The sequence below is a fragment of the Spermophilus citellus genome (assembly GCF_964194105.1).
Source record: "Spermophilus citellus genome assembly, chromosome: 18".
Lineage (NCBI taxonomy): Eukaryota > Metazoa > Chordata > Mammalia > Rodentia > Sciuridae > Spermophilus > Spermophilus citellus.
Genome location: NC_138200.1, coordinates 61,120,967 through 61,145,886, shown reverse-complemented (window position 1 = coordinate 61,145,886; position 24,920 = coordinate 61,120,967). Strand labels below are relative to the sequence as shown.

Below are 24,920 nucleotides of genomic sequence, written 5' to 3'. Positions count from 1 at the left end.
AGTGGTCATCCAGGGCCATGCAGGGGCTGTGAGCCGAGCTGAGTTGCCTATGATGACTCTATCATATGAGCTCATGGCTAGTTTTATTTTCTGAGCTCCTACTAATGAGTCCGGCTCTGCAGCAGAGTAAATGGCCCTAGCAGAGGGAGGCTCTCTGAGCCATTTTGCAGGCTGAGTGCCCAGCTGCTTAGCTTCAGGGAGTGCTGGTAGGGGACATCCTGTACCAAAGAGGAATCTGTAGACATTGCAGCTGGCCTAGTCTGCTGTAGGACAGAGAGCTGAGGGCACAAGGGCTGGACACATGAGTGGGTGCCGTGCAGTTCAACGGGCCACCAGAAAGCCAGAGGGTCCTGCAAGTCATTTGGCCTTTGCGCCACATCAAAATGCCCTGACTTCTTTCCCCTGGGTCCCGCAACAAGCGGAAAGTCTGAACTCGGCCCAACATCAGGAATGACGGCGCGTCTGGCCTCCTGGTACAACTGTGAGCACAGACACAGGAAGTGCAGCAGGGCACAGGAGACCCCAGAGTGGACTTCTCCTTGCCAAAGGAGCCCAAAGCAGTGCCTGGAGACAGGCGATGACAGAAACACGCACACTCACCTAGCACCTGTCTATCAACATTTTCCAGGCCACCTTACAGCAGACTAGACCGGGAAATCAGTACAACGCTGGGTCCCGCCAACACCAGCCGGTGTCGGGAGCTTTCCCTGTGCTTCCATGGGTTCCTGGATGGCGCTTGCTGAGACCCTCTATCATCACCTGGCTCTCGGCTGTCTGTGTCCTTGACAAGGAAAAGTCAACCCCAAATAAAAGCCACCAGACTACAACCAAAAAATTTCTAAAAAGTCCCCCCCCCCAAATCGGAACAAAGCGTTTAGTGTAAAAATAAACAGAACTAGAAATTGTCTCTAATAAACTAATATTAGTCTCCCCAGAGGGTTAATTATGTCGCTCCGTATTTTAAGAAGAATGTAAATTGCCAGTTTCAACAGATGTTCTTTTAAAAGAATTGGTTATCTGGGAAATGATGGGTCTTTGTTAGAGCTTCCCCCAGTGGAATATAAACATTAAAATCACCCCACTGCCACCCCTGCCCCCCATTGCTACCACACTGATGGTACACCCTCAGCTCTCAGCAGCCTCGGGACGGGCGCTCAAGCCAGAACTGGGGCCCCAGGTGCCAGGAGACACGGCGTGAGGGTTTCCAAAGTCCCCTCGTCCATTCCAGTGGCACAGCATGGCCCGTTCCCATCTCCACAATCTGCAGCTCAGGTGCTCAGCGCATGGTCATTTCCAACCTAAGAGTGAGACTCTGATATCACAAAGAAACAGACGGAACATTCTGGAAATATAAGACACACACACACACACAAAACCTCAGGAAGGAATAAAAATTTGAGTCTCCCTGGAAGAGTGCTCACAAGAAAAAAAAAAAAAGAGAGAGCTCACAAATGTCCCTCACGTCTTCTCTCAGAGGGCACTGTAGAGAAACAGAAGTGTGTGAGCGGGTTCACAGAGTGACAGCTTGCTCTCAGGTGTGTGGCCAAGTGAGGAGAGAAGCTTCGTCCATGCAGCAGTTCATTATTCCAAGCCGTGTAACCTCGGCTGACCCGGGGTGCGCAGGTGACATATGTTCTCGTGTAACGGAAGGGGAGGGGACGTCTGGCTGCCAACCTCACTTGACCTAACTCTTCATTATCATCCTGGTTAGACTCACTTCACAGATAGGGAAACTGAGGCTGAAGGAGATTAATGACTCCTTCGGAAAACTTAACAGAATCTGCTTTCACTATTGATCTGCTAGTAACAAGCATAAAATCTCATCTCAGCCAGAGAGGTAAGCAGATAACTATTGATCTCCCGGACTGTTTCTGAAAGGCCTGCTCACGGTAGGATTTAGACACTCTGATGAGACTGGGCAGTCTCATGTCCTACAGGCAGGGGGACAAAGCAGCCTCCGGCCATTATCTGAGGGAATGTCCTAAATGGCAAGAAGACCAAAAGAACGGTGAAGAGAGACGTGGGTGACCAGGGCCTGCTCCGTGAGGGCCATCCTGCCTATTGTCTGGGCTCTCCTCCCACTACTCTGAGACAGAGCCTCCTCACGCTCACTTAACAGGTAGGAAAACAAGAGTTGGAGAACTGAGCTAGCTAACCTGGGGCCACACGGAGCCCAGGTGGTCCACCAAGAACATCCCTGGGCTGGATGGCTCGTAGCTGCCTCTTCCATCACATCCACCACCTCAGAGATGCCCGAGGTCAGCCACTATGGCAGCTGTGAAGGCCCTAAGATAGGCCACCTGAAGACCCAGGTGCCAGGCAGTGCCAGCCAGGGATCAATGTGATCATGCACAAATGTCCCCATGGCAGACCCAGCTGGAAAAGCCAGAAAACTTCATGTTTGCAGAGGACAACTCTGGAAAAGTTCAATCTCAGCCCTTCTGGATCTGAAAAGAGGGCCCAGTGTGGATATGTAGGTTACACACAGTGTGGTTTCAGGAGGAGTCTTTCACCTGACCAGGAGAGAAACTGCGCCATGTAGCACTGAGCTGTGCCAAGCCTTCTCTGCTGCTGAGAAAGATCTGGAGCCTCACCCAGCACTCCTAAAATTCACCTCTGGACCCAATCCTGGGTCTGCACCAAGTTCAAGTGTGTGGGGATAAAGAGTTTCCTCCAAACAAGGACTGGTCTCCCGACGGTCCCTCCAGTCTAAGGTCATGGGAGCCTGTCAAGTCCTCCAAAATGCACACTCCCCAGTTCTTGGAGGGACCCCACCAGCTCCACAGCTCAGAAGCTGGTATGTGGGGGCCTGCAGCTCAATGGCAGAGGCTCACCTGGCCCATGCTAGACTCCAGGATTGATCTCAGCACCACTAAAACAAACAAGAGAGACAACAGAGTCAGAGAAAGAAAAGGTCCCTGAATCTGTGACCTTGACACCTCTGTAGGAGCTTGGTGGGTGTGGGACAGGGGTCCTTGAGTGCAAATACTGGCTTTCTCCTCTTGTGCAGCCTCCTGGACAGAAGTTGATTAGGTGATACTAGGCTGCCTGATTCCCAATTCCAGTGTTGGGAGGATGGTGGATCCTGCGAGCCAAAGGGCTGAATACAGGACATGATCTCTACTGCACCTTTCCTGCATGCATGGAGTGGTAAGAACACTGGTTCACAGCCAGGGGCAACTCTGCTGTCTCCCACAGGGCATTAACCAATACCTGCAGATGTGTTTGATCATGGCACATGGGGGGGGGTACTTGTCACAGGCATCTAACTGGCACAGACCAGACGACATGGTGTTAGACTCCCTACAACACATACAAGAGATGCCCACCCCTGAGAATGATGCAGTTCCTCATGTCAACAGCTCAGGGCCCAGCACCTGGGTTGGAAGAAGCCTCTGCATTACTTCTGAATGGATAACAGGTGAGACGTGCCACTCAGCATTCCAAACCCACAGTGTCGAGTAGTCTTGAGGTCAGGATGGCATGCCAAGATGGATCATTAATAAGTGACTCCCTTCAAACATGTGGGCTGGTCCTTAATAGGTCTCATTAGTTCATATTAGTGGATGGGCTGCGGTGTTGGGGGAAGCAACTCCCAGGGGCTCCTCTCTGCTGATGCACCTGCTTTTTCAGGGAAGAAAATCACCAAACCCTTGCTTTAGTCATCCAGGGAAACCTAGCACCTGTCTATATCAACATATTCCAAATGGGGGGGGGGAAGGAAACAAAAACCTGAAAAAAAAGAGAGATAAATTATTTATCCAGCATAAATATTAAAGAAAATTGCAAAACATAGTCTGGTGTCACTATGCTGCTGTTACAGAATCATCTCGTTATAGCTTCTGGCAAAATATTGTTGTCCTTAATATCAGTACAACAGAATTGTCTGGGATGTACCAAGCAGGGTACATGTGTCTGCCCGCTGTCGAGGACACTTAGCAGCATGCCAATTGGCTCATCACACCCCAGCGGAAAACTGTGCAGGGATACCCTGTTAGGAAAGAGCCTGAATTAGGAACAGATCGTGAACTCCATCTGAAACCAAGATGCAATTTAAACAGAGCAGCGTGCTGCAGCCAGGTCTGACTGGCTCAAGAGAAAAGAACTTTAGATTTCCAGAAATTTTTATGAGCTGGCTAATGGATATACTCATTATTAAATATTAAGTTATATAATTAAATTACTTACATGGAAAACAAAGGTAAGAAAAACTCAAACACAATATAATTTGGTTAAGTTAAACTATTATCTGTGCTCAGAGGTTATTCACAACTATTTACCTGTAGAGTGGAAAACAACATTTGTACAGGTGTGGTACTGGACAGTTCTTTCCCCCTCTGTGTTCATGACCTCAAGTTGGTCGCTTGAACTCCACCGTGCATGAATATTTACACCACAGTCATCAGCAAACACTTCCCAACCTCCCCGTGCCAAAAGGCCTGGTGGTTAACCATGGACCAGCACACCCCGCCCCCTCCACGGATGTCAAGCATATGGCAACAGCATCCACAAAGAGTTTGTTTTTGAACAAAATGTCTTTTACTCAAAGTTTAGCAAACTCTTTTCAGCAGCTACATGGGCTCCTAGGTAACCAAGAAGTTTAATAAGTCTGTGTGATAATAATTAAAGACTGTAAATAATTTATCGGTAGAGGCTTCCTGGCTGGCCTTTATGCTTTTGTAGGAAAGCCATCCATGCTGACGTTCTGAGTAAGGTTGGCAGAATGAGTGTGTGGAGGGGCGATGGAGGGGAGTCGGCCTGCTCTCAATAATGGATGAAGCCCCATGCTGGGGAGCAGGGTCCTTGGAAAGAGCTGGGCGGCATCTGCCTTTCATCTGGACCTGGCATCCAGGCAGAGGCGCTGCCCCGGGTTGGAAGCACAATTGCTGGCTTGTAAGCAGCTGTCCTTCCAGCGGCGGGCAGCGCTCTCCACACGCTGGGAGACGGCTCCCTCACCCTTGCCCAAAGAACACACAGTAGATATTAATGTAGCAGGTTGTTGAACCAAGTTTGAAAGGGAGATTTAGGAAGCAGAAAGATCACATGCGCAGACAGTGATTTTCCAACCAAAAGGGAGAAAAGAAGGGGTTCAGCTCATGTGAAGGTTTGGGAAGGGGGTCTGGCAGATCCCCACCCCCAGAGGAAACCTGGAATGGGGAGTCAGATATGACCCAGCGGAACAGGCCCAGTGCAAAGCTGGAATTTTGCATCCACTGTCCAAAAGATTGTTTTTAACTGACATGAGGTTGGATTAAAGGTGATGGGTGGGGACAGAGGGTGTCTGGGAATTGCAAACTTTGTACTCAAATTTACAGTAAACTTAAAATAATTCTCTCTAAAAATAGTTTATTAATTAAAAACAAAACCACGTGCATGTATCCCTAATCTGCTGAGCCATATTGTTTCCTCCATTTCCTTGTGGAAGGACCATGGACACTGGTCTCAGGTATTTAAGAGCCACACTTGGTTCCCAGGGAATCTCGCTGGGCTGCTGCTTCTAACATTGCACAGCTGGCCTCTCTGGAGGACAGGGCAGGGCATGCATGTCCTGCAGGTACACCACCTTTGTGATGTCCAGAAGCCCACCAGCTCCACAGACCTGCTAGAGAAACTGAGGCAATGTTCCTCAGGTTCCTCTCCCGCTGCCCCCAGACCCCAGAACCCTGACCTCAGGACAGTTCTGGCAAACCTGATCACTGCTCCAAGGCAGGGAGAATCTGGTCCACTTCTATACTTTGTTTTTTGGGGGGCAATATTCTATTTTACCTAAGAAAAGTAAAAGCGGCAGCCTGCATAGGAAGCCCAACTGGTAACACCCACACCCACTCACCTTCTGCACAGGATACTACCGCTACTGTTTTCCACCTTGATAATTATGAAGTCGTAATATAAAACCTGACTTCTGCTTAAATATGCGTGATTATTAGACTACAAGTCAATTGTGGATAACACGCAAATATAAATGCAGCTAATAAGTCTTACTGTAATGATTAATCAATTTATGAATACATTATTTAAACTAATAGCTCAGGTAGGGTATCTTAAACAAGTTACAGAGTACATCGACCAATTCAAATACCAGCTGCAGGATCAATAGCAAACTGTAAGTAAACTCTGGGGAATAGGCATTCTTGCAAAAAAAAAAAATTCTGTGAACAAAAGCATGTTAGATGAAGAAAATGTGCGACAATTCTAATGTTTAAGACAAATGCACAGTACTCTAATATATACCAAATCTTAAAGATAAAGGTAAAAAGCAAGTATTTACTACTGCATATTGTGCTCCCTGTCCATCCTACGCAGTAACAGAAATTAAGAGCAGCTCATAAAAACACATGTTTATACATGCCATTGCATATATTCACGCCAAGACCATGCCCAGGTATTAAAGGGAATTCTGATCCTCAAACAATGCTACATTGGGTTCATCTTATAAGAGAGCACATTTATCCATGTATCTATAAAGAGACCTTTAATGTGGGGGGAAGTGTCTAAGACGTAAGATTAACAATTTTCCTGAAAGAGGCCCAACTCCCAGCACACACCAGGAAAAGAACTGTGTTAGAGCCCCTCTCTTGTTAACCACAGTGGGGGTGGTTTGTGGACAAAGCATACCCTGGCATTGTAAGGGCCGTCCCTTCCCTTTTTGGGAAAAAAAAAAATTAAGGCTAATTAATGTGAGTTTAATAAATACACCAAAAGGGCCTGGTGATTTCCAAAGGTAGGATATTTTATCACAGCTTTAAGTGATGCTGCATTTTAAAAAATTAATTAGTATCTTGTGAGATTGGCCGCACATTATTGAGTAAGTAACAGCGGCTGAGTGAAACAGATGAAATATTGGTAAGCGATGCAGCCACAGTAAGTATGTGGAGGGGGTCAGAGGTTAATCCCTATTGATTTTCCGAGTCTGCGTACAGCACCGCTGGGAAAGGCCGGTTCTGTTGGCAATCAGGTAGCACAAATACATTATAAATCTTACTGTCCGCCTGCACTGATCAGTGTCACTTACTGCCTTTGCTAAAGACCATTAAGAAACTACTAAAAAAAAAAAAAAAAAAAAAAAAAAAAAAAAAAAAAAACAACCTACCCAGATACGGAGAGGTGGGCAGAAAGGAAACATCTGAAGTCTCTGAGGCGGGTCGGGCTCCTGGAGATGATGCCCTGACGGCAGAGCTCACCCCAGGAGGGGTTCTCTCGGGAAACATGCAAGACTCTCTGGAGGCTGAATCCTTTTCAGAGAGTAAACAGACAATTTTTCAGATTTTTCAAATGACCTTCAACACCAAATCAAAAGGGTAAAAATATCTTTCACATTTCAGGGCATGAGAAGAAGAAGATGGAGGTGTCAGACACTCTATCGGTCTCTCCAAGAAGGTTTTACAAAAGTTGTCAGAACATGGAAGCTGATGGAGGGTAGCCCAAGGGCCCTGTGCATCCAGAGGCCCTGCCTAGATTCTTTTCCACACAGTGGCCCCCACGGCACATAAGCCTCAGTCCCTGCAAACCTGCATCCCCACCCCCAACGCCTCCAGAAACAGATATGAATGACTTTCTTTTTCATTTTTTCCTTCTTTAGAACAGATCATACCTTGCAGCTTCTTTATATCTGGAACTTTTGATAGACACAGGGAAACAGATGTATAAGATTGGTCCTTCCCAGGAAAAATTAAACACATGTTCTGCATCATGTGTTTAAAAGCCCTTGAAAAACATGGGAAAGAAAAACACATCAAAGATGCAGATTTGGGCAGCTCAGCATGAACCTGCGATAGGAGAGACTTAAGAAATCCTTAGGGGGGCAGGGGGTTCCCTTTCCCTTTCAGCACAGAAATTTCACCTTTTATTTCAAAACTCTGACCTCAACACGATGGACAGACAGAAAAGGTCCGCAGACACATAACACGTGTCATATTTGCACAGTTTTCACACGTGGCCCTCTTATTACCTCCATTGCATGTACATGTCTAAATATACACACACACACACACCCCTTGCCCTGAGCATAACATATGGCATTCTTGGGAAATTTCTGGCGAGTACGGCCAGAGTGCTGGGGAAACCACTCACCTTCACAGTTTTTCAGGATTCCATAACCTAAGCTAAATAAATGCACTTATATGCTAATATCAGAATATATATATTTTAAAAACCTTTAAAGACCTTTAAATTAAAGGATGGGGGCTGGGGACAGCCCCTCCAGGTTACTGATAAACAAAGGCACAGCCAACAAAGTTCCCTTCAGAAGCTCTTCCTTGTGCCACAACACTACTTCTTTCAAAGGCTCCTTTTTCCTCTCAAAACCTTTTATTTAAGGATTTTCAGCTTTATTGAAAGATGCCCGTCTAGTAGGCAGGGAATAGACTGATTAGGGTCCCAGCTAAACCAGGAAAACCAAGACAGGCAGAGGCCACCAACTGCTTAAAATCCTAAAAGTCTTTAATTGACACTTTCCTCAGAAAAGTTAAGGGCACGTACCTCCACTGCTATTTATTTACTTACAGACTATGAACGCGAATCATTGTCTCAGTTACATTCTTCAAGTAGGATAAAGTGTTAGGGGGACATGAGTCTTTGAAACTCATGCATTTAATTTACATCTTTTCTTTGCTATTTTAGACTCGGTTTTTTCAATTCACTTCTCAGATCCTGGGTCCAGGATCACTGTGTTCACCTGTAGCAGAAGAAGGGCTCCTGTCGGGGGAGTGGAGGAACCAACCCCTCCCTTTCTCACTGCTGGCTGATGTTCACGTTCTTCAAAGGCTGGTCTCCCTGCAGTAACCTTTCTAGGCCTTCTGCTCATTTTGTGAGGGCCACCTTGGTGGAAACCAGGCAGGATAATGTCCCAATCCATTTAATTGTGCATATACTCAATCCTATAAAGCATTTTTAAAAGCTGAAATCCATATGAAGCATGCACCTGCTATCTGGGGAAATATCAAACCTGACTTCAGAATGCCTTGCCTGTCATACAAGTTCCAAACAGAGGACGAGAGAGGGCAAGTGTGAAAAATCACCATTCTTAGTTGAGAGTAAATCTGCAGCCCTTGAGAGTATAGGACCTTGGAGCTAAAACACCTAAGGTGGACTCTCTAATCTGCTGCCTCCTTGCTTAGTGCATATGATTTCTCATCTGCAAAATATGGATAATCATAGCATCACATCACAGGCTATTTGAAAGGATGACATGTGTATGTCCAGGCAAAGCATTTAAAACAGTACCTTCCATCTGATCAATATGTTGAAATATTTAATAAGACATGAAAGAGTTTAATAGATAAATAAAAGTTGAAATATTTTCTTTTGGAACACCAACAGATCAGACTTTAAAGACTCCTCCTTTGAGCAGGGTTACCCCATGAAGCATTTCTGTGGTAGAAATGTTCCATATCGGCACTTCTGAATATGGTAGCCACTGACCACGTGAGGCTTGTAGAGCATTTGAAAAGTGGCTCATGCATCTGAGCAACTGGCATTTTAATTGTAATTAATTTACATTTCAATAAGCCACATGGGGCATATGGCTACCATGTCATAGCCCGGATAAGGGGGCATGGTTGGGTTAGCATTATCATAAGCTTCAAATCTGTGCCAAGCTCAGCTTGGCTTTCATTCCTCTTTTGGGTCTTGAATCTTGACTCTAACCACTGTCCCATGTCACAAGCAGACAGTGCCTCTATTTGGTGCCCTGACCTCTGGTGGCAACTTGCAGGAAACTACTCATTCTACAAATGGACCTGCTTGTTGACCAGTCCCAAGACAGTGGCCACGTGATTCTCTGGAGACAACCAGACCAACAACAGTCTAACCCACTGAAAGGGAGGTGTCTCCTGTCCACTTGCATTATATAAACTATCTTCTTTTTTACCATCATGCCACAAAGAACCATGGTTCTAAGATCATCAGCTTCATGGCACTCAGTATCATGAAACTTATCTTCCATACCATTACTTTGCAAATTATAAAGTCCAAATAAACCACAGTGATAAGCAAAAACTAAATAGTTTCAACCATATAAGGAAATATTTTTTCCTAAATCCAACCTTCTCTCAGCTGAAGCAGGCCCAGCAAACTTCCACCTGATTGGCTCACAGTGGCCCCAGCAAACTTCCAGCTGATTGGCTCCTCTGCAGGTGACGCTCATTGGGCTGTTTCCCTGCCCTTTCAGACCACGGAGCTGCTCATTGGGGGATTCTTTTGGCTCCACCCACTTGACCCAGCCAATCTGCCTCAAGGGCGGGAAGAGTGCTGGTTGAGGTGCTCGCAGGAAGAGCGGTGGTGGCAGTTGGGCTCTGAGGGAATTCCTGAAAAGCTTGTGTGGTGACATGTGGGTTCTAAAAATAAAGTTTGTTCCCGCTTGATAAGTGGCTCTGAATTGTGCCCAGCCAGACTGCAGCAATAAAGTCCAAATAAACCACAGTGATAAGCAAAAAATAAATAAATAAATAGTTTCAACCGTATAAGGAAACATTTTTTTCTAAATCCAACCTTCTTTCAAGCTGAATTAGGTCTCTGCTTCTTCCTGTTAAAATTACTGGCATCGTGGCTTTGTCTTTCCCCTAGATAATGTGATCCGGGAAGGCAACGAGTGACCCAGATTCATGTTCATCTACTTACTAGCTGAAGTAGTGCCTGACACACAACAGTATCCAATCTTTATTGGAGAAATGAGAGGACGGATGGATGGATGGATGGACCAGAGAAGCTATGAAGTTCTGGAGTGGGTGCTGATCCAAATAGAAGGAAGCAATGAAAACACGTACCAAGTGCTTTCCAAGATTTTCTTTTCCTTTCCCAATGTACCTACACTGTGGAAGACATATGGAGCACTGCTAAACCTGCCTATATTTTAAGAAGGCTGGGTATCCAAGTTTGTGACTCCTTTAACCATGGAAATATACCTGTGGATGATGACTGTCTAGTGAAGTCCACTGAATAACAAGATGGAAAGAGACAAGGGGCCATAATGGAAACATCTAGACCAAATTCAAAACTGGAACTAAGTTACTGATATTTCATTACACATTCAGCTTACTCAGGAAGGGCCTGTCCATGGGAAGGGGGAAGAAAAAAAACAAAACAAAAACCCAAGACGACTTGAGCAGCAGGACCAACTGCTTAGCTTGGGCACACACTGCATGCTCTACCTGGGGCACCACAGCACATCACACACCTCTGGAAGCAGCAGTAACATTCTCCTCTGCCTGCCCGCTAGGGTGATGAGCCAGCAACTCAACTGCCCCCTTGTGGCCTGGAAGAATTGGTGCAGCTTCCAAAGGAAGAAAGGCTCTCCTGGGGGCTGGGTTGGGACATAGAGGGTGGGCAGAGAGACTGGAAGAGGAGGGGGATGCTATCAAGCCATTTGTAAAAGTGGCAGATTTGGCCCTCTTTGGTGGAGAGTCTGTAAAGGAAGCCCGCAGTGTGGAACATTCACCCATTCAACCTAACGTGCTTAAAGAAGTAACAGATCAAATGAGCTCAGTATTTCCATTTAAAAACATCATTTAAGGGAATTTTAAGCTGTCTGAGAAGATGGATACACTGTGTTTGTTTTCTACATTAATGAGCTATAAAAAGAATGGAATAGGCCATAAATACAGTATTTTGTAACAGCCTTTACTAAAAATGCTACTACTTGTGTTTATCATTTATATCCTTGTATACAACCTCAAAATTGATTACACTTTAAACCGTACATAACTTGCTGTGTTTTTCATTTTGTGCTATACTATGAACATTTTTATAACTCAGTTAATATATTCCATATTTTGTGTTCTTATTGATTATGAATATTTCTTTAGGGGATTTTATTGCTTTTAAAATAACAAATGTTAGGTATTAAAAAATAGAAAAACCTATTGCAGCTTTTATATTTTTCTTTCCCCTGGTAATTCTAATACATACATTTTAGTATGAACATAACCAGAATATCTCTTTCCATATCTTTTATACTTCCTCACACTAATATTAAAAATCTACTAATATGGTGCATAGTAAAAGAATCAGATTTTTCCAATGAAACCCACCATTTAATGTGTTTGACTTGAATTCATAATCCGTTCCTTCCACAATTAAAAAATTAAAAGTGCCAAAAGATTATCGCATGGAACATGATGGTTTTACATCAAGTATATATTATCTTTCCTAATTGCCATTTCAGTTTATAGGCTAAAATATGATTTATATGTGATATGATTTCACTATTAATTATCAAATTGAAAAAAAATAAAATCTCACATTATAAATTCTCTCCTGGAAATTAGTTTTATTATTTTTTCCATAATCCTATCACAGGAGCTGTAAGCGCACTGCGGCATGAACACTTTAATTTTTCCAGTTAGTTTTAAGCAAGCCCAGAGGTGAGGTTTAATAAGGATCAATGGCACTTTATCTGGGACAGGGCCTCTTCACAGCATGCAAATTACACAGTAACACTTAAAAAAAGAAATAGATTTAATTAAAAAAAAAGTAGAACCACAGGCTCTGGAAATTCAATTAAAGGATTTATGCAAAGGTTTGCTAGGTTTTTATATGCAGTTACTGCTTACATAATGAGCTTTTCATATTAAAAATCAATAGGTAATCTAGACTAGAAGATCATCCCCTTAAATACATTTTTGAAATCAATTTGAAAAATAGTCCATCAACTGCTGTGACTACTCTTGCTGCTTCGATTACACTAAAAGCAATATTTAGATTGTAGGACGTGCTATGGAATAGCTATGCTGGGATATTGCTTTCAAGGGCTCTTATGCTTCTGAGTGCCTAGGATGATCACCTAGTAATTCAAGATTGTGTTAAATGTATAAATAATTTATTTAATTACCAGCAAAAGCCCACAGACGCAACCCCATCATATTTATAATGGTTAAATGAAAGGGGGAAAAGGAAGGAGGGATGAACCCAAGAAGGAAGTGAGGGAAGGAGCAAGGGAGAGAGGGGACAGGGAGAGGCAGAGGAACCAGGAAACCAGGGAAGAAGAAAGAGAAGGGGAGGGAGGGGAGGAAGGAGGGAAGGAAGGAGAGGGAGAAAAGGGGACAGAGTGGGGGACCTTTCCTGCATTAGTTTCTGCTAGTTCAACTGCCTATTGTGTGTTGGCTACTTGGCCCCTGGAGAGATGCATTTTGCTTTAAAACTCATTTAGGTCTTCAACTGAGGAAGCCATTAGCTGGTTTATAACTTAGGGAGACTTTCCATCCTCTGTGATAATGAGGGACAGGTCTTGAAATAATAATGAAAGCCAATCTCCGATTACATCCAGTCGGTTCACCACCTGTCTGGCAGCCTGGATTTGGTAACGATGAGAACCTAGACACACCTCCAGAGCCACGGCTGGCAAACCAGGAACTGGCCATCTTGCTGAGGACACCCTGGGCGGGTGACGGCAAGGCAGGCCAGGTTCCTCTAAGTTCCAACTCCTCTTATTTACATAATGAATCCTAAGAGACCCGTTCTTCACTATGTCTCCCCATCAGTGGAAGTCGGACCCACTTTATCCTCTACCATGAAGCCTGGTCAGAAGAGGCCTCAATTTTATAAAGCATTGGCTGATAACACCTTAATCTCTCCTATAAAACTCTGGACAGACCTACTAAGGGACCAGCTTTCCTTCCTGGTGTACCCACAGCTGTACAGGGAGGAGCTTAAGGAACCAGTAAGGCATTGGCTGTGGCAATCAGTTATGTACTCAACAGCGCTCAGAGAAAGCCTGGGAGATGCCAGCTCCGCCGGCAGCCAGGGTGGCCACCGAGAAGGATCCAAGAGCTGGGCAGGCTACACACTGCCATGCATGTACGCATCTGTTGCTAAGTGTTGTGCTTACACGCAAGGAACAACAAGCAAAGGACTGAAAATGAAGGTATGACATTTACTGAGGACATCATGAGAGGGAAAGGAAGTTATAAAGGACCTCAGAGTATATGAAATGTCCAGAGCATGCAAATCCAGAGGGGCAGGAAGAGGGGAGGCGGGGGAGCAGGGGAGGAGGCACGGAGGAGGCGACTGCTGAGGCTGCAGGCCTTCCTTCTGGGGTAATAAAAGTGTCTGCAAATTGAATGTGTGATGGTTGTGAATGGACAAAAAGCCCCGACTTGTACAATTTAAAGGGGCGAATGACACAGTATGTGCATTACACCTTGACAAAGCTGTTATCACAAATAAGGTTCAGTGTGGGGACAGGAGCAAAAAACAAAATCTGAAAAAGAAGGAAAAAGGTTGAGAAAGAAACAAGTCTTCATGTTCTGCTGAAGTCAATCTTAAAAACATTGAAGCTGTCTCTCTCTCTACAGAGTATCTTCTGTGACCATCAGTTCAGAGGATGCATTGGGGCAAAACGTGCAAACATAATGTATTGACTTCCTGAAGAAAGGTGCTCAAATCAAAATAAGCAGAGCTGCCAACTGCAGGAAATGAGAGCACTGGTATAAAATACCCCAGGCTCATGTGATCAAAATGTCAAATATGGAACTGTTTTGTGACAACGGAGAGGTGTTGGTAATGAAAGTTTGAACAATGTTAACACTTAAAATTTCAGCAGAACCATTTCAATCCATAAATGTATAAAAGTCATTTTACAGTGTGCTTAACAGTCAAGACCAAGAGCCATTATAAAAGAAGATGCCCTCAATGTCACTTCATTTTCTTTTATTCTTATTATCACATTTAAATCTCTCTGTAAAAGTGGTCTTGATGGGTAACTTTATTACACACTTCAAGACTATTCATTCTGAACAGAACTTGCTCCAAGGGATTAACAGATAAAGGGAGACCACTTTCCCCTCATCATCCCTAAATTAATAGTGTAACTACCTAGGAGAAGGATGGCGGCACCCATGGTACAAGGACGTGGCACCCTGTGCCACACGATGGCTTGATAATCTTAGAGGTGACTCTCTTTGTCCTGCAGGGGACCACAGGCTGGTCACAAGACCTTTGGTGAACACCTTACTGTTCACCTTGCCAAGACTTGGGAACAAAGAGCGGGACAAGCAGGGAAGGTCATGGCTGGGACCTGTTGGAGAGAAAGAATTCTTTTTAAAAAGTGGCAATGGGACCATGTTAGCACTAGCACAGTTCACAGGGGAAGGAGGGATCAAAACCTGTTCTTCACGGCCTCTGCCCACAGGAAGTGGGAGAATGCTCTCTGAAACGTTAGGAACCACTGTCAGCTCTGTGGGCCTCACCTGTGTCTTTCAACTATTCACCCTGCCACTGTAATGTCACCGTTGCCACCAAGGACGTGTCCAAGGCTGTGTACTGGGAAAACTCTAAGAGCACTCAAATTTAAATTCCATGTGGTTTTCATGATCAGAAAATATTATTTTACTTTTTAATATTTTTTGACCACTTAAAATTTTGTAAAAAAAGAGGGTTGCTGACATAGCTCAGTGGCAGACCCCTTGCCTAGCATGCATAAGGCCTTGGGTTCAATCCTCAGAATCACAAAAAGAAAAAAAAGAGATGGACTCTCGGTTTGCAAACTGTACAAAAAGTGGTAGTAGGCCGGAATTGGCCCGAGGGCCATACTTTGCTGTCCCCTGCAAAACAACAGACTGCCTGGGAAGGAGGTGGAACAGGAGCCCATGGTGACTTGGGACTCATTTTGCTGATGTCCTTTATCTGACAACAAAACAGCATGCTTTTCTCCAATGCGGCAAAGCTTTGAAGCTTCACAGAACAGCAACGTGGCTTGGTCTCTACTGACAGAAGTTTTAAGCTTTCTGAATTTCTTCCTTTGGATACAATTATCAAGGATCCAAAGTTTTTTATGCTTTAATAATGGGAAATGCCTTCCAGAATTGATATCTTTGGAACAGGCAGTACAGGCACAAGGAGGCCCTGGCTCAGGAGAAGAGGCCAACCACGTTCCCTCCGGGGAGCCTGCGTGGGGATCCCAACGTTAACACTGTGGGTTACAGGAGCACAGCATGCAGCCAGGCCTCTGAGCGGCCACTTCAACACGGTTGGCTCTTAATTTGAAATATGCACACGGATAGATATTTAAGGTGTTAATTTTCCCTCTTTCTACCTTCAGTTTGCATCAGTCCTCTAAACAATGCAAGTACAGTCTCCTGACAAAAAACATATGCATAAATCAGCATTACGATGCCTGATTGGAATAATCAAAGGACTTGCACTACTGAATAAAATGAAAAGTTTGAATTAGGTAACATTTTGTTAAGTAGAAGCATCTGTAATATTTGAAGTATGTGGAGAATCAAAATCTGATCTCTCTTATCTGGAATAGCTTAAATAAACACACATCACACATTGCAATCTGATGGACTAAAGTACTCTAAAAGCTTATTTAATAAGTTCATACATCTATCTCATGATGATATTTACACCACGCCTTGGCATGGAAAATCATTACTATGTTCGTGATGATAATGACGATGATTAAGACGGATAGAAACTCGAGCCTAGCTCAGGCCAAATGATGTTCAAGGACTATATATTTTTATCTTCTAACCAAGGTGGCCCAAATAAAGATTTTTAAATACCACGAGGCAATTACCATTATATAAATGTGTCCCAGTACAAAGTCACATGGGGAAAGGGCAATAACAGCAGCAAAGGCAAGAAGTTCAAATATCACTTCAGAGGTTTCACACATCATGGAAAGTTCTGAGACCGTCACCGCCAGGAGACCACTACAGACACGCTGGCGGGAAGGATGCAGATGCAGAGGAACATCTTATAACCAGTACCTTTCTAGAAGTTTTGCATGGGAGGGTGCCCCAGCTGAAGCAAAATCTAATAATTTTTTGCAAACATTCAACCAGACAAGCAAGGTGAGGGGAAACTGTGGCATTGTCCAGGAATTCTGGCCTCGAGGGTTTCCCAGAACCTCTCTTAAATTCGAATTCCCTGTTTGCACTAGGATGCTGATTAGAGGTTCATTGATGTGCAGGGGTGGGAAGGGGTCTAGGAGGAGGGAGCATGGCTGACTGTCCTGTGGCTGCGGAGACTGGGCAGTGGCTCTACAAAGGGAAGGCTATTCTCTGTCATTCCTTTGGCTTCATTTGTTGGTCATGAGAGCAACAAGACTGTGGCAACTGAAGGTCTCAAATTTTCATCCAGGGTGGGAAGAAAGGAAGAGTGAAAACACCAGCAATGGCTTTTCTTCTCTCAGGAAAGCAAAGGTCTCCGAGAAGCCTGCCATAGATCCCTGCTTCTGTCTGTCAGCTAGGACCTGCCAGGTGGCCTCTGCTGCCAGGAGTGCTGTGAAGCTCCATCGTGTCCGGCATTTACAGTGGGTAGGCAAGGCCCCTGAGCTCGCTGGACAGTCAGAGTGGAGCCACGCAACCCCACGAGGCTGGGGTAGTGGAGGCAGAAAGCATGACTAGTTATCTCCAGCTACTTACCAAGTCGAATGCATGAGAAACTTAGGCCAAAAAATAAAAAAAAAAAAAATTTTAAAAAAGGCACCGATTGTCCACAAAAACCAGAACTTCAGCCAAGGAAAAGATTCCCTGTGCCCTACTTCTTCCTGGGCACAAAGCTGGCCTGCACTTCCTAGTCTCTTGCAACTCACAGATGTGTCACACTTAGGCCTGGTCCTTACAGTGTCCCCATGGCATCACCCCAGGTTCTTGCCTCTTCTAGCAGCTTCATGCCAACAAGCCAAGCAGCTGTGGCAGCCAGGTGTGGAAGAAGGCAGAGCATGAGATGGAAGGAGCCTGGGTCACTGAATCACCCTTGGGAAAGAGCTGCCTTGAGTCCAGAACCATAACTTTGGAGCTTTCGTAGCAAGAAATAAACTCTGGCCATGTTGGAGCCAGGGTACACAGTGGGCTGATTTGTTAGAGCAGTTAGTGCTTCCTTTACTAACACATCTACCTACAAAAGGCATCTCACATTCCCTGAGAATCCCATTTACATGGTCCCTAATCCCACTTCCCACATGTTGGTGTTTAGCTCTGCTGAGCAAGCAATGGATAGAGAATCTCAGGAGCCATGAGCATCACCCCACCGGGCTCAGTGGCTCACTCCTCTGGGAGGACATCTTCTTAAAGAAACCAGGCCTGATGACACCTGGCATAAGCCTAGTCAAGGATTCTCCCTTTTATCTGTGAGGAAGAGACAAATCTTGGCAGCCTGTTGTGCTTTTAAAGTGGTTTTTCACGTCTCTTAACTAGACCTGTTATCAGAGAGCCCTTCTGCACTCTCTGTGGGGTGCTTCCAAGGAAGGCCTGGCCCTCATCACACTGCACTGGGGATGCACACCCTGTTTTGCACCATTCTTGTTTGACTTAGGTCCTGTTCCAAGTGCTACTGGAGGAGATGCAGCATAGCAGGAGAGTCCGGTCTTTGTAAGTTGCAATGAGCTGCGATTTCCTTGTTCTCCTGGTTTTTAGACGGAAAACAAATTGCATAAGGGAAATGTCTTTATAGTACCAGTCCTTAAATATTTTACAGGCAGAGCTCTTGGTGGGTGGTTTGGAGGCTCAATTACCCTGCTCAGGAGAGGGTGTAAATATCCCTGAGGGTTTACATAACAAACCCATGGTGACTCTGCAACACTTAAAACCCGCGGTATTTACATCTGCCTCTGAAATCTATGGCTTGATGGCATTTGAGCGTTCGAAAAAAGAATATGGCCAGCAGGATCGCACAGGTATAAAAACAAAATCATGCTATCCATCTGTCACCTACTGAGAGACACGATAAAGACAGCCAGGTCCTGTCATGCAGAACTATTAGGTAGAAGATACCACAGTATTCAAAGTTTTGCTCTTGAACACTCTTGAAAGGTGACAAGTAACAAGGGGAGCCTTTCCAAAGGTATCTACTAGAATGAGCAAGAGCAGGTCTGTTGCCATGCAGAATTAGATGGACAGTGTTGCTCCAATCAGAACACAGATTGTTACTGCCCTCTGTTGTACCTCATCTGATCAGACCACAACTCTCTGAAATAAATAGTACCGTCCTCACTTCACAGATGAGGAATCTGAGGCCCAGATAGTTGGGTAACCCATCATAGGTCAATGAGCCACTTGGCAGAGAGAAGACATAGCACTGTACCCAGGTCTGCCTTACCCCGCTGACCATGGCACCTCCTCTTAACTACTGGGCTACAGAAGGAGAGGCTTAAAGTCTCTTCCAAGAGGCTGAGAATATACCACAAGATGGTCCCTTGAGGAACTGCATTCCAAGGGTTGGGTGTAAGCAAGAGGAAGGATCCAGAGATCCAGTTTGGACTCCACTGGGCAGAGGGCACCACTGCACCCCGTAGCTACCGTGACACTGGGGACGTGGAACCAACGGAACCAGCAGTCAGATCAGGAGCCCACTGGAAGTCAGAGTCGAGCGTCTGGTTCCCCAGTGGAGCTTAAAAGATAAAATTAAAAAGCAACCCAGAAAAGCCGTCCAAAGCTTGAAGAGCAGATTAGCCTCTAGACAAGGGAGGCTGAACAGAGAACAGGCAGAAGGCCAGGAAGGAGTGAGCAACCTGGGCACCTGGGAGCCAGGGACTGCCCCCGAGGGAGGTGACTTAACTGGAGGCTCAGGGAATAGGAGGGAAAGATTCTGAGTTAGGCAGAAAGGAAAGCACCTCAGTAATCCCCCTCCCACCCCCACCACACAAAAATGAAGTCAAATAGGCAGACAGGAGCCAGAGTGGTTGACATCATGGGTTTGCAGTCATTTTATATTCAATAAGACACGCACCTTGAATATTCCCACTCTGTTCCTAGAGTTGCATGAAGTGCGTTCTAATTTCTAACAAAGGAGGAAGAAAGTTTCAACACTATAATGTCCATTTCAAGCTTTTATCAGCACTAATTTCAGCCCCTTTTTCCTTGTAACTCTGAACAGAGAGAAAACAGACATTAATTAAGCAAAGCTTTATCTCTTTCCACTCTAATGAAAGCCACGTTACAGTTATATTTTCCCAAGATTTTTCTCCACTTAATGAAGACATTATCCCCCAGTTTTCAAAGTCATTTTACAAAAGAGCATTCAAGAGACATTAAAGTCAGTTTAAACTAAAAAGTCCTTTTGAAGTCAATAAACAATAAAAGAACAATGAGAAGTGAGCCTTTGATCCCGCCTTCGTCCAAAGTCTTTAATTTTCTGTTTTAATCTACGAGAGATGAAGTCTTGTATTCAAATAGTCCTCACCTCTAGAATGCAGTAAGCTTGAACTGGAAGTATCTTATAATAATCTCCTGATAATGTGGGTGTGAGGATATATGTATATATATGTATACACATGTATGGGTGTATGTATATAAATATGTATAGATACTTGCATGCATACGTGTGTGTGTGTGTGTGTGTGTGTGTGTGTGTGTGAGTCCAGACATTCTGGGTATCTGTATACGTATGTGGTGTACATATACGTACATGTACAGATACAAGTGTGTATGAATGCATGCATGTGAGTGGCATATGCAACATGTTATATAAGATGGGACATATGTATACATATATGTACAGATGCACTACGCATGCATGTGAGTATGCATGTGTGTGCACTCATGTGCATACGTGTGTAGATAGGTCTATGCACATACTTCACATGTGCAGATACATGCATATCTCATTAACATGGATGCAGGTCAGCAGGAAGTCTTCCAGTAGAAAAGGAGAGAGAAAGTTTTAAAATTATTTCTAGTCTTACTTCTTTGAAAATTTTTAAAAAATGAAAAGAAGAAAAAGAAAATAGAATCTTTGGCTTTGAAATTCATGGGAAGATCAAAGACTATAATGCACATAGATTTTTCGAGGAATACATTATTAATAACACAGGCAAACACATCACTAATCAATAGCGTGGTCAAGAGATGATAAGGTAAGCGCGTGTCTGTGGCTCTGGGCAGAGCAGCAAGAAGGGCGGGGATGGCTCCCTCCCTGAGATCTCTTTACTTGGGCATTACCCTCCACCCGGCCACTTCCTGAACCTGGGGTCATGGGCAGGAAAGTACCTAGGACTGTTTGGCACAAGGGAAGGGGAAACAATGAGCAGCTTAGCATGTCCCATGTGTCAGAGCACCCCTCCCCACGTGTTAGCTGTTCTGTATTCAGGTGCAATCCACGAAACATAAAAATTAACCACTTTACAGTGCATCCTTCAGTGGCACAGAAAGCTCACCCTGTTGTGTGACTACTGAATCCGTCCAGTTCCAGAACATTTTCATCTACCGCAAGGAAACTCAGGGCCCACTAGCCTGAGTTTTTCCACTCCCCTCCCCTACGGCCCCCCGCAAACACTCCCTGCACCATATTCCTGGGACTATCTGGGCTGGATTTTGTATACAAATGGAATCCAATATCATGTGACATCTTGTGCCTGGTGTCTGAGCTTCTATTAATTTAAAACCAAAAAAGTCCATGTGAATGCAACTCCGATTAGAAAGATCAGTTCTTCAGAAAGGAAAAAAAAATCCATGAAACATAATAAACACCTTAAAAACATACATTGATCACACTGCTAGTGCCCCCTGATGGTGGGTATTATTCACCAGGAAAATGAAGGGAAGAACACTGATTTACACACCAAGGCACATTCGTGTGGGCACTTATTACCATAACAGGGTGTGCAGGTGGAGATGCGAACACATTCCCATAAACATGTTCAACTACGAGATGGTGGGTCTGCGTGCATCACCTGGACTGCTCGCCCACTTTAGAAACAAAGTTCTGCAACTCCATTCCTCCTTTTGCCGATTTTCCTTGAGGGTCCAACAGGAGTTGGAATGGAGAGCAGAGCAGAACAGAGACTTGCACAATCCATGTCTCCAAAGAGGATAAAGAATGGGGACCCTCACAGAGATGAGAAGCTGGGCCTCTCCAGAAAGGACCAGAGGATAGGGGCAGATCACAAACAAGGGGCGTTCCTGTGTTTACAGATTGAAAGGCAGGACTGACAGACATAGGTGAGAGTCCTGCTGGGCTCTGACATCGCCCCCACGGGGCAGTGTGTCATCAGAAGGCGGGGGCCCTGAGGAACTGCATTAAGATTAAATGAGACGTGGACACAGTCAGCACTAGGGACAGACAGCCATTTGTCACTGTCGCTCCCACCTGGCCACTTTGGCAAGGTGCTCAGCGTGGACTACAGGAGACACAAGCAGGACTCAGCAGGCCGCGCCCGCCTCCTGCCCCCTCCAGTGCCCTCTCCTCTCCCTTCTCCTTCATAAGTGTCCCACTTATGTCTGTCTCTGTCCCTCTTCCAAATCTTCAGCAGATATGCCACTGGATGTCCTGGCCACCATGCTGAGCGATGAGCATTTACTTACACCACGTCTCCCTGTGATGGGACGGGCAGGGCCTCTCTCAGGTGGACCCGCTGCCACAATATGGTGCGCTCAGATGAGCTCCCCTACTCTGCAGCAGGCCACCGCCGGTGTCTCACCCCTCTGGCCTCCACACCAACAAGTCGAGATTCCTGTTCCAGGACAGAGAGAGCCCCGTGAGGAGGAAACAGCTCTGCCAGCCTGAGTGATAGTCCTGAGGCCCAACAGTCCACCCTGGAAAACCGGGAAGTGGGACTCACCCTTTAAATCTTCAGATGAACATCTGCCAATGTTATAAAACACTCCTTTAAACCCCTTCCTTGATCATAAACCTTAACTAACCTAACACACAGAACTGGGGCAAAGTAGGCTTGAGAATTACCCATGTTTTTAGGATCAGGGTGAGACATCAATGACAAAGCTTCATTCAGCCAATGATCCTGCAGCCACAGAACCCCAAACCATTAACTGAGAACCTACTGCATGACAGCACGGTAAGATGCCTCCCTACACATTACCTCCTCTCCCTGTCCTCTCCCGGGCATCCTGGTGACTCTTATCCTCTCAAGACAACATGAATGACAGTCCCATATTCATCAGCACATCTGGTCAGTGCTGGATGGCTTCTCCTGTGAGTTCAGGGAGCGATAGGGACTTGGGCGTGGAAATGCCCACTATGCCCACATCTGTGTAACTGTCCGCAGGACACCTTGGCTGTTGAGGGTTGTTCTTCCGCGCAGCCTGGTGATTCATTAAGCATCATCCAGGAACCCTTCAACCGCCTCTTCTCAGGGAGGCCACAGTGGACACGCACGGCAAGGGCACCTCCAACCAGGCACGCTGCACTTGAGCTATCCCCACACATGCTGGAAAAACGCCATCCCCAGTGTGTAATTCCCCCCACACTGTGTATTTATTTTCTTTCATGTTTTGTTTCTGGCATGGCAAGACTGAATCTTTTACTGTGAGCACAGAGTTTCAGAAGGATATGGATTTGACATGAGGCGGATACCTCCCCTTAGCAAAAGCAAATAAAACAGAAGTTCAACGAGCCTCGAAACCAGTGTGCATGAATGTCACCGTGCCTGAGAAGAGGAGATCAGAGGACAGTAATGACACGGAGTCCTCCCTGGGCAGTGGGGTGAGGTTACCTTGGCAAGGTCCCAGGGGCCAGTGTGGGAGACCCAGGAGAACAGCAAGGACCAGGCAAGACCCCGCCCGGGGAAGCAGTTAGGCTTTGCACGTCCCTGTCGTCAGGGTGGTTGTCCCGGTGCCTGCTGCCTCCTTCCTCGGAGCTAATCAAGGGAAACATAACTAGTCCAGGCGGCAGGGCGAGTTTACAACAACTGACAGTAACTATAACATACGCCAGTTTGTATTAAGATGTTATTGCACCTTTCCGGTTCTAATCACCAATTATGACTCTATTACTCCTACTTGGCAGTTCATCTGCTCCTTCCTCCGCTAAGGGCGACTTGCAGACGGACCTCTGATCTCCCGGTTCCACTTCAGTGAGCGCTCAGCACGGCGGCTGTCATCTGCAGACACTGAAGAGGTAAGGCATTGCTTTTGCTCAGATAACTGTACCTGACCTTACAACAATTTACTAAGGAAATACCTGCTTAATAGCAGTGTGAGTGCAGGTTTCCTTCATGCTCACCCCGGCACTGCAAATTAGCGACAACAGGATAAATCTATGGCCGGCTCACTAGACACTTCATTAAATCACTGTTCTCTTGCCTTGTAGCACGCTAATAGAATCACAGCCCTCGTTAGCTACTGAATAAAAGATCAATCACAGACTTTGAAAGCTCTTGCTACCAGCTTCCAGAGGAAACAAGGAAGAAAAAAATAAAAGGAGAGTAAGCGAGAGAGAGAGATATTTAGGATCATCGCTGAGATTCTGAATGGCCTCACTGCAAGTTGCTTAAATTACCTTTTCCACTACTGACTCCAACTGCAATACTCAGAGGAACTTGTTAAGCCTGCTTTCAAGAGCAGCACTCTAATATATGGCTGCGAGACCCTGGTCAAAAGTTCATAATGTGCATATGTAAAAAGGTACTAAATTGCCCGAGGGCTAAAACCAGAGGAGTTTAATTGTAGCAAAATGCTGAAAACGGTCTGTTGAGGGTCCTTCTATTGGGATACTGCTGGCTGTGGCTGATTGAAGTACGGAACATAAAAGTCTTACAACAATATTTCCTTAAATGCCGGGGAAACTGCCAGCAGTTGGTATTGCATGAATGTTGTGGTTAAAGAAAAACATTTTCCTCCCCTAAAATAAATAGAGTATTAAAAACTGCTCCAGCACATAATTCTAAAGCATGACGGAGAAAGGGAGGGTTCCTCGATAATAAATACAGGATAATTCATGGGGCATGTCCAATCGACTCTCAGTGTATTTTTACATGGGGCACATTGAAGGTATTGAGGCATGAACTCTGAGGGGTTTTGGACTGTGAGCGGCTGTGATGGCGAAAACAGCTTTGCCCTGAAACAACCGCTGGCCCTGGCTGCTGCGCTGCTACTGGCTTAGATGCACCCAAGTGGGGATCCTTGTGGAGGGCCTGTGTGGCTTTCTCCACGTCTTCTATGAGATCTGGGGTTCCACCCACACACCACCGCTGGTAAGGAAGGGTCTCTGGAACCCAGAGTTCTCTGCTTTCTCCAGCTATG

At 45.3% G+C, this 24,920-nt stretch overlaps 1 protein-coding gene across 5 annotated transcripts in view; it reads right to left on the bottom strand.

Moving 5' to 3' along the window:
- WWOX (WW domain containing oxidoreductase) overlaps positions 1–24,920 on the bottom strand; it is a gene marked incomplete at both ends in the record, with an annotated part of 882,099 nt that overhangs the window by 570,572 nt on the left and 286,607 nt on the right. The window contains one exon of one of the 5 annotated variants that reach the window (XM_081274222.1): positions 14,837–15,010. The exons of the other annotated variants lie outside the window; for them this stretch is intronic. Coding sequence (XP_081130348.1) covers positions 14,951–15,010 — 60 coding nt within the window. Of the gene's footprint in view, positions 1–14,836; positions 15,011–24,920 lie in introns of those variants that run through there. 5 annotated transcript variants of the gene reach the window in all.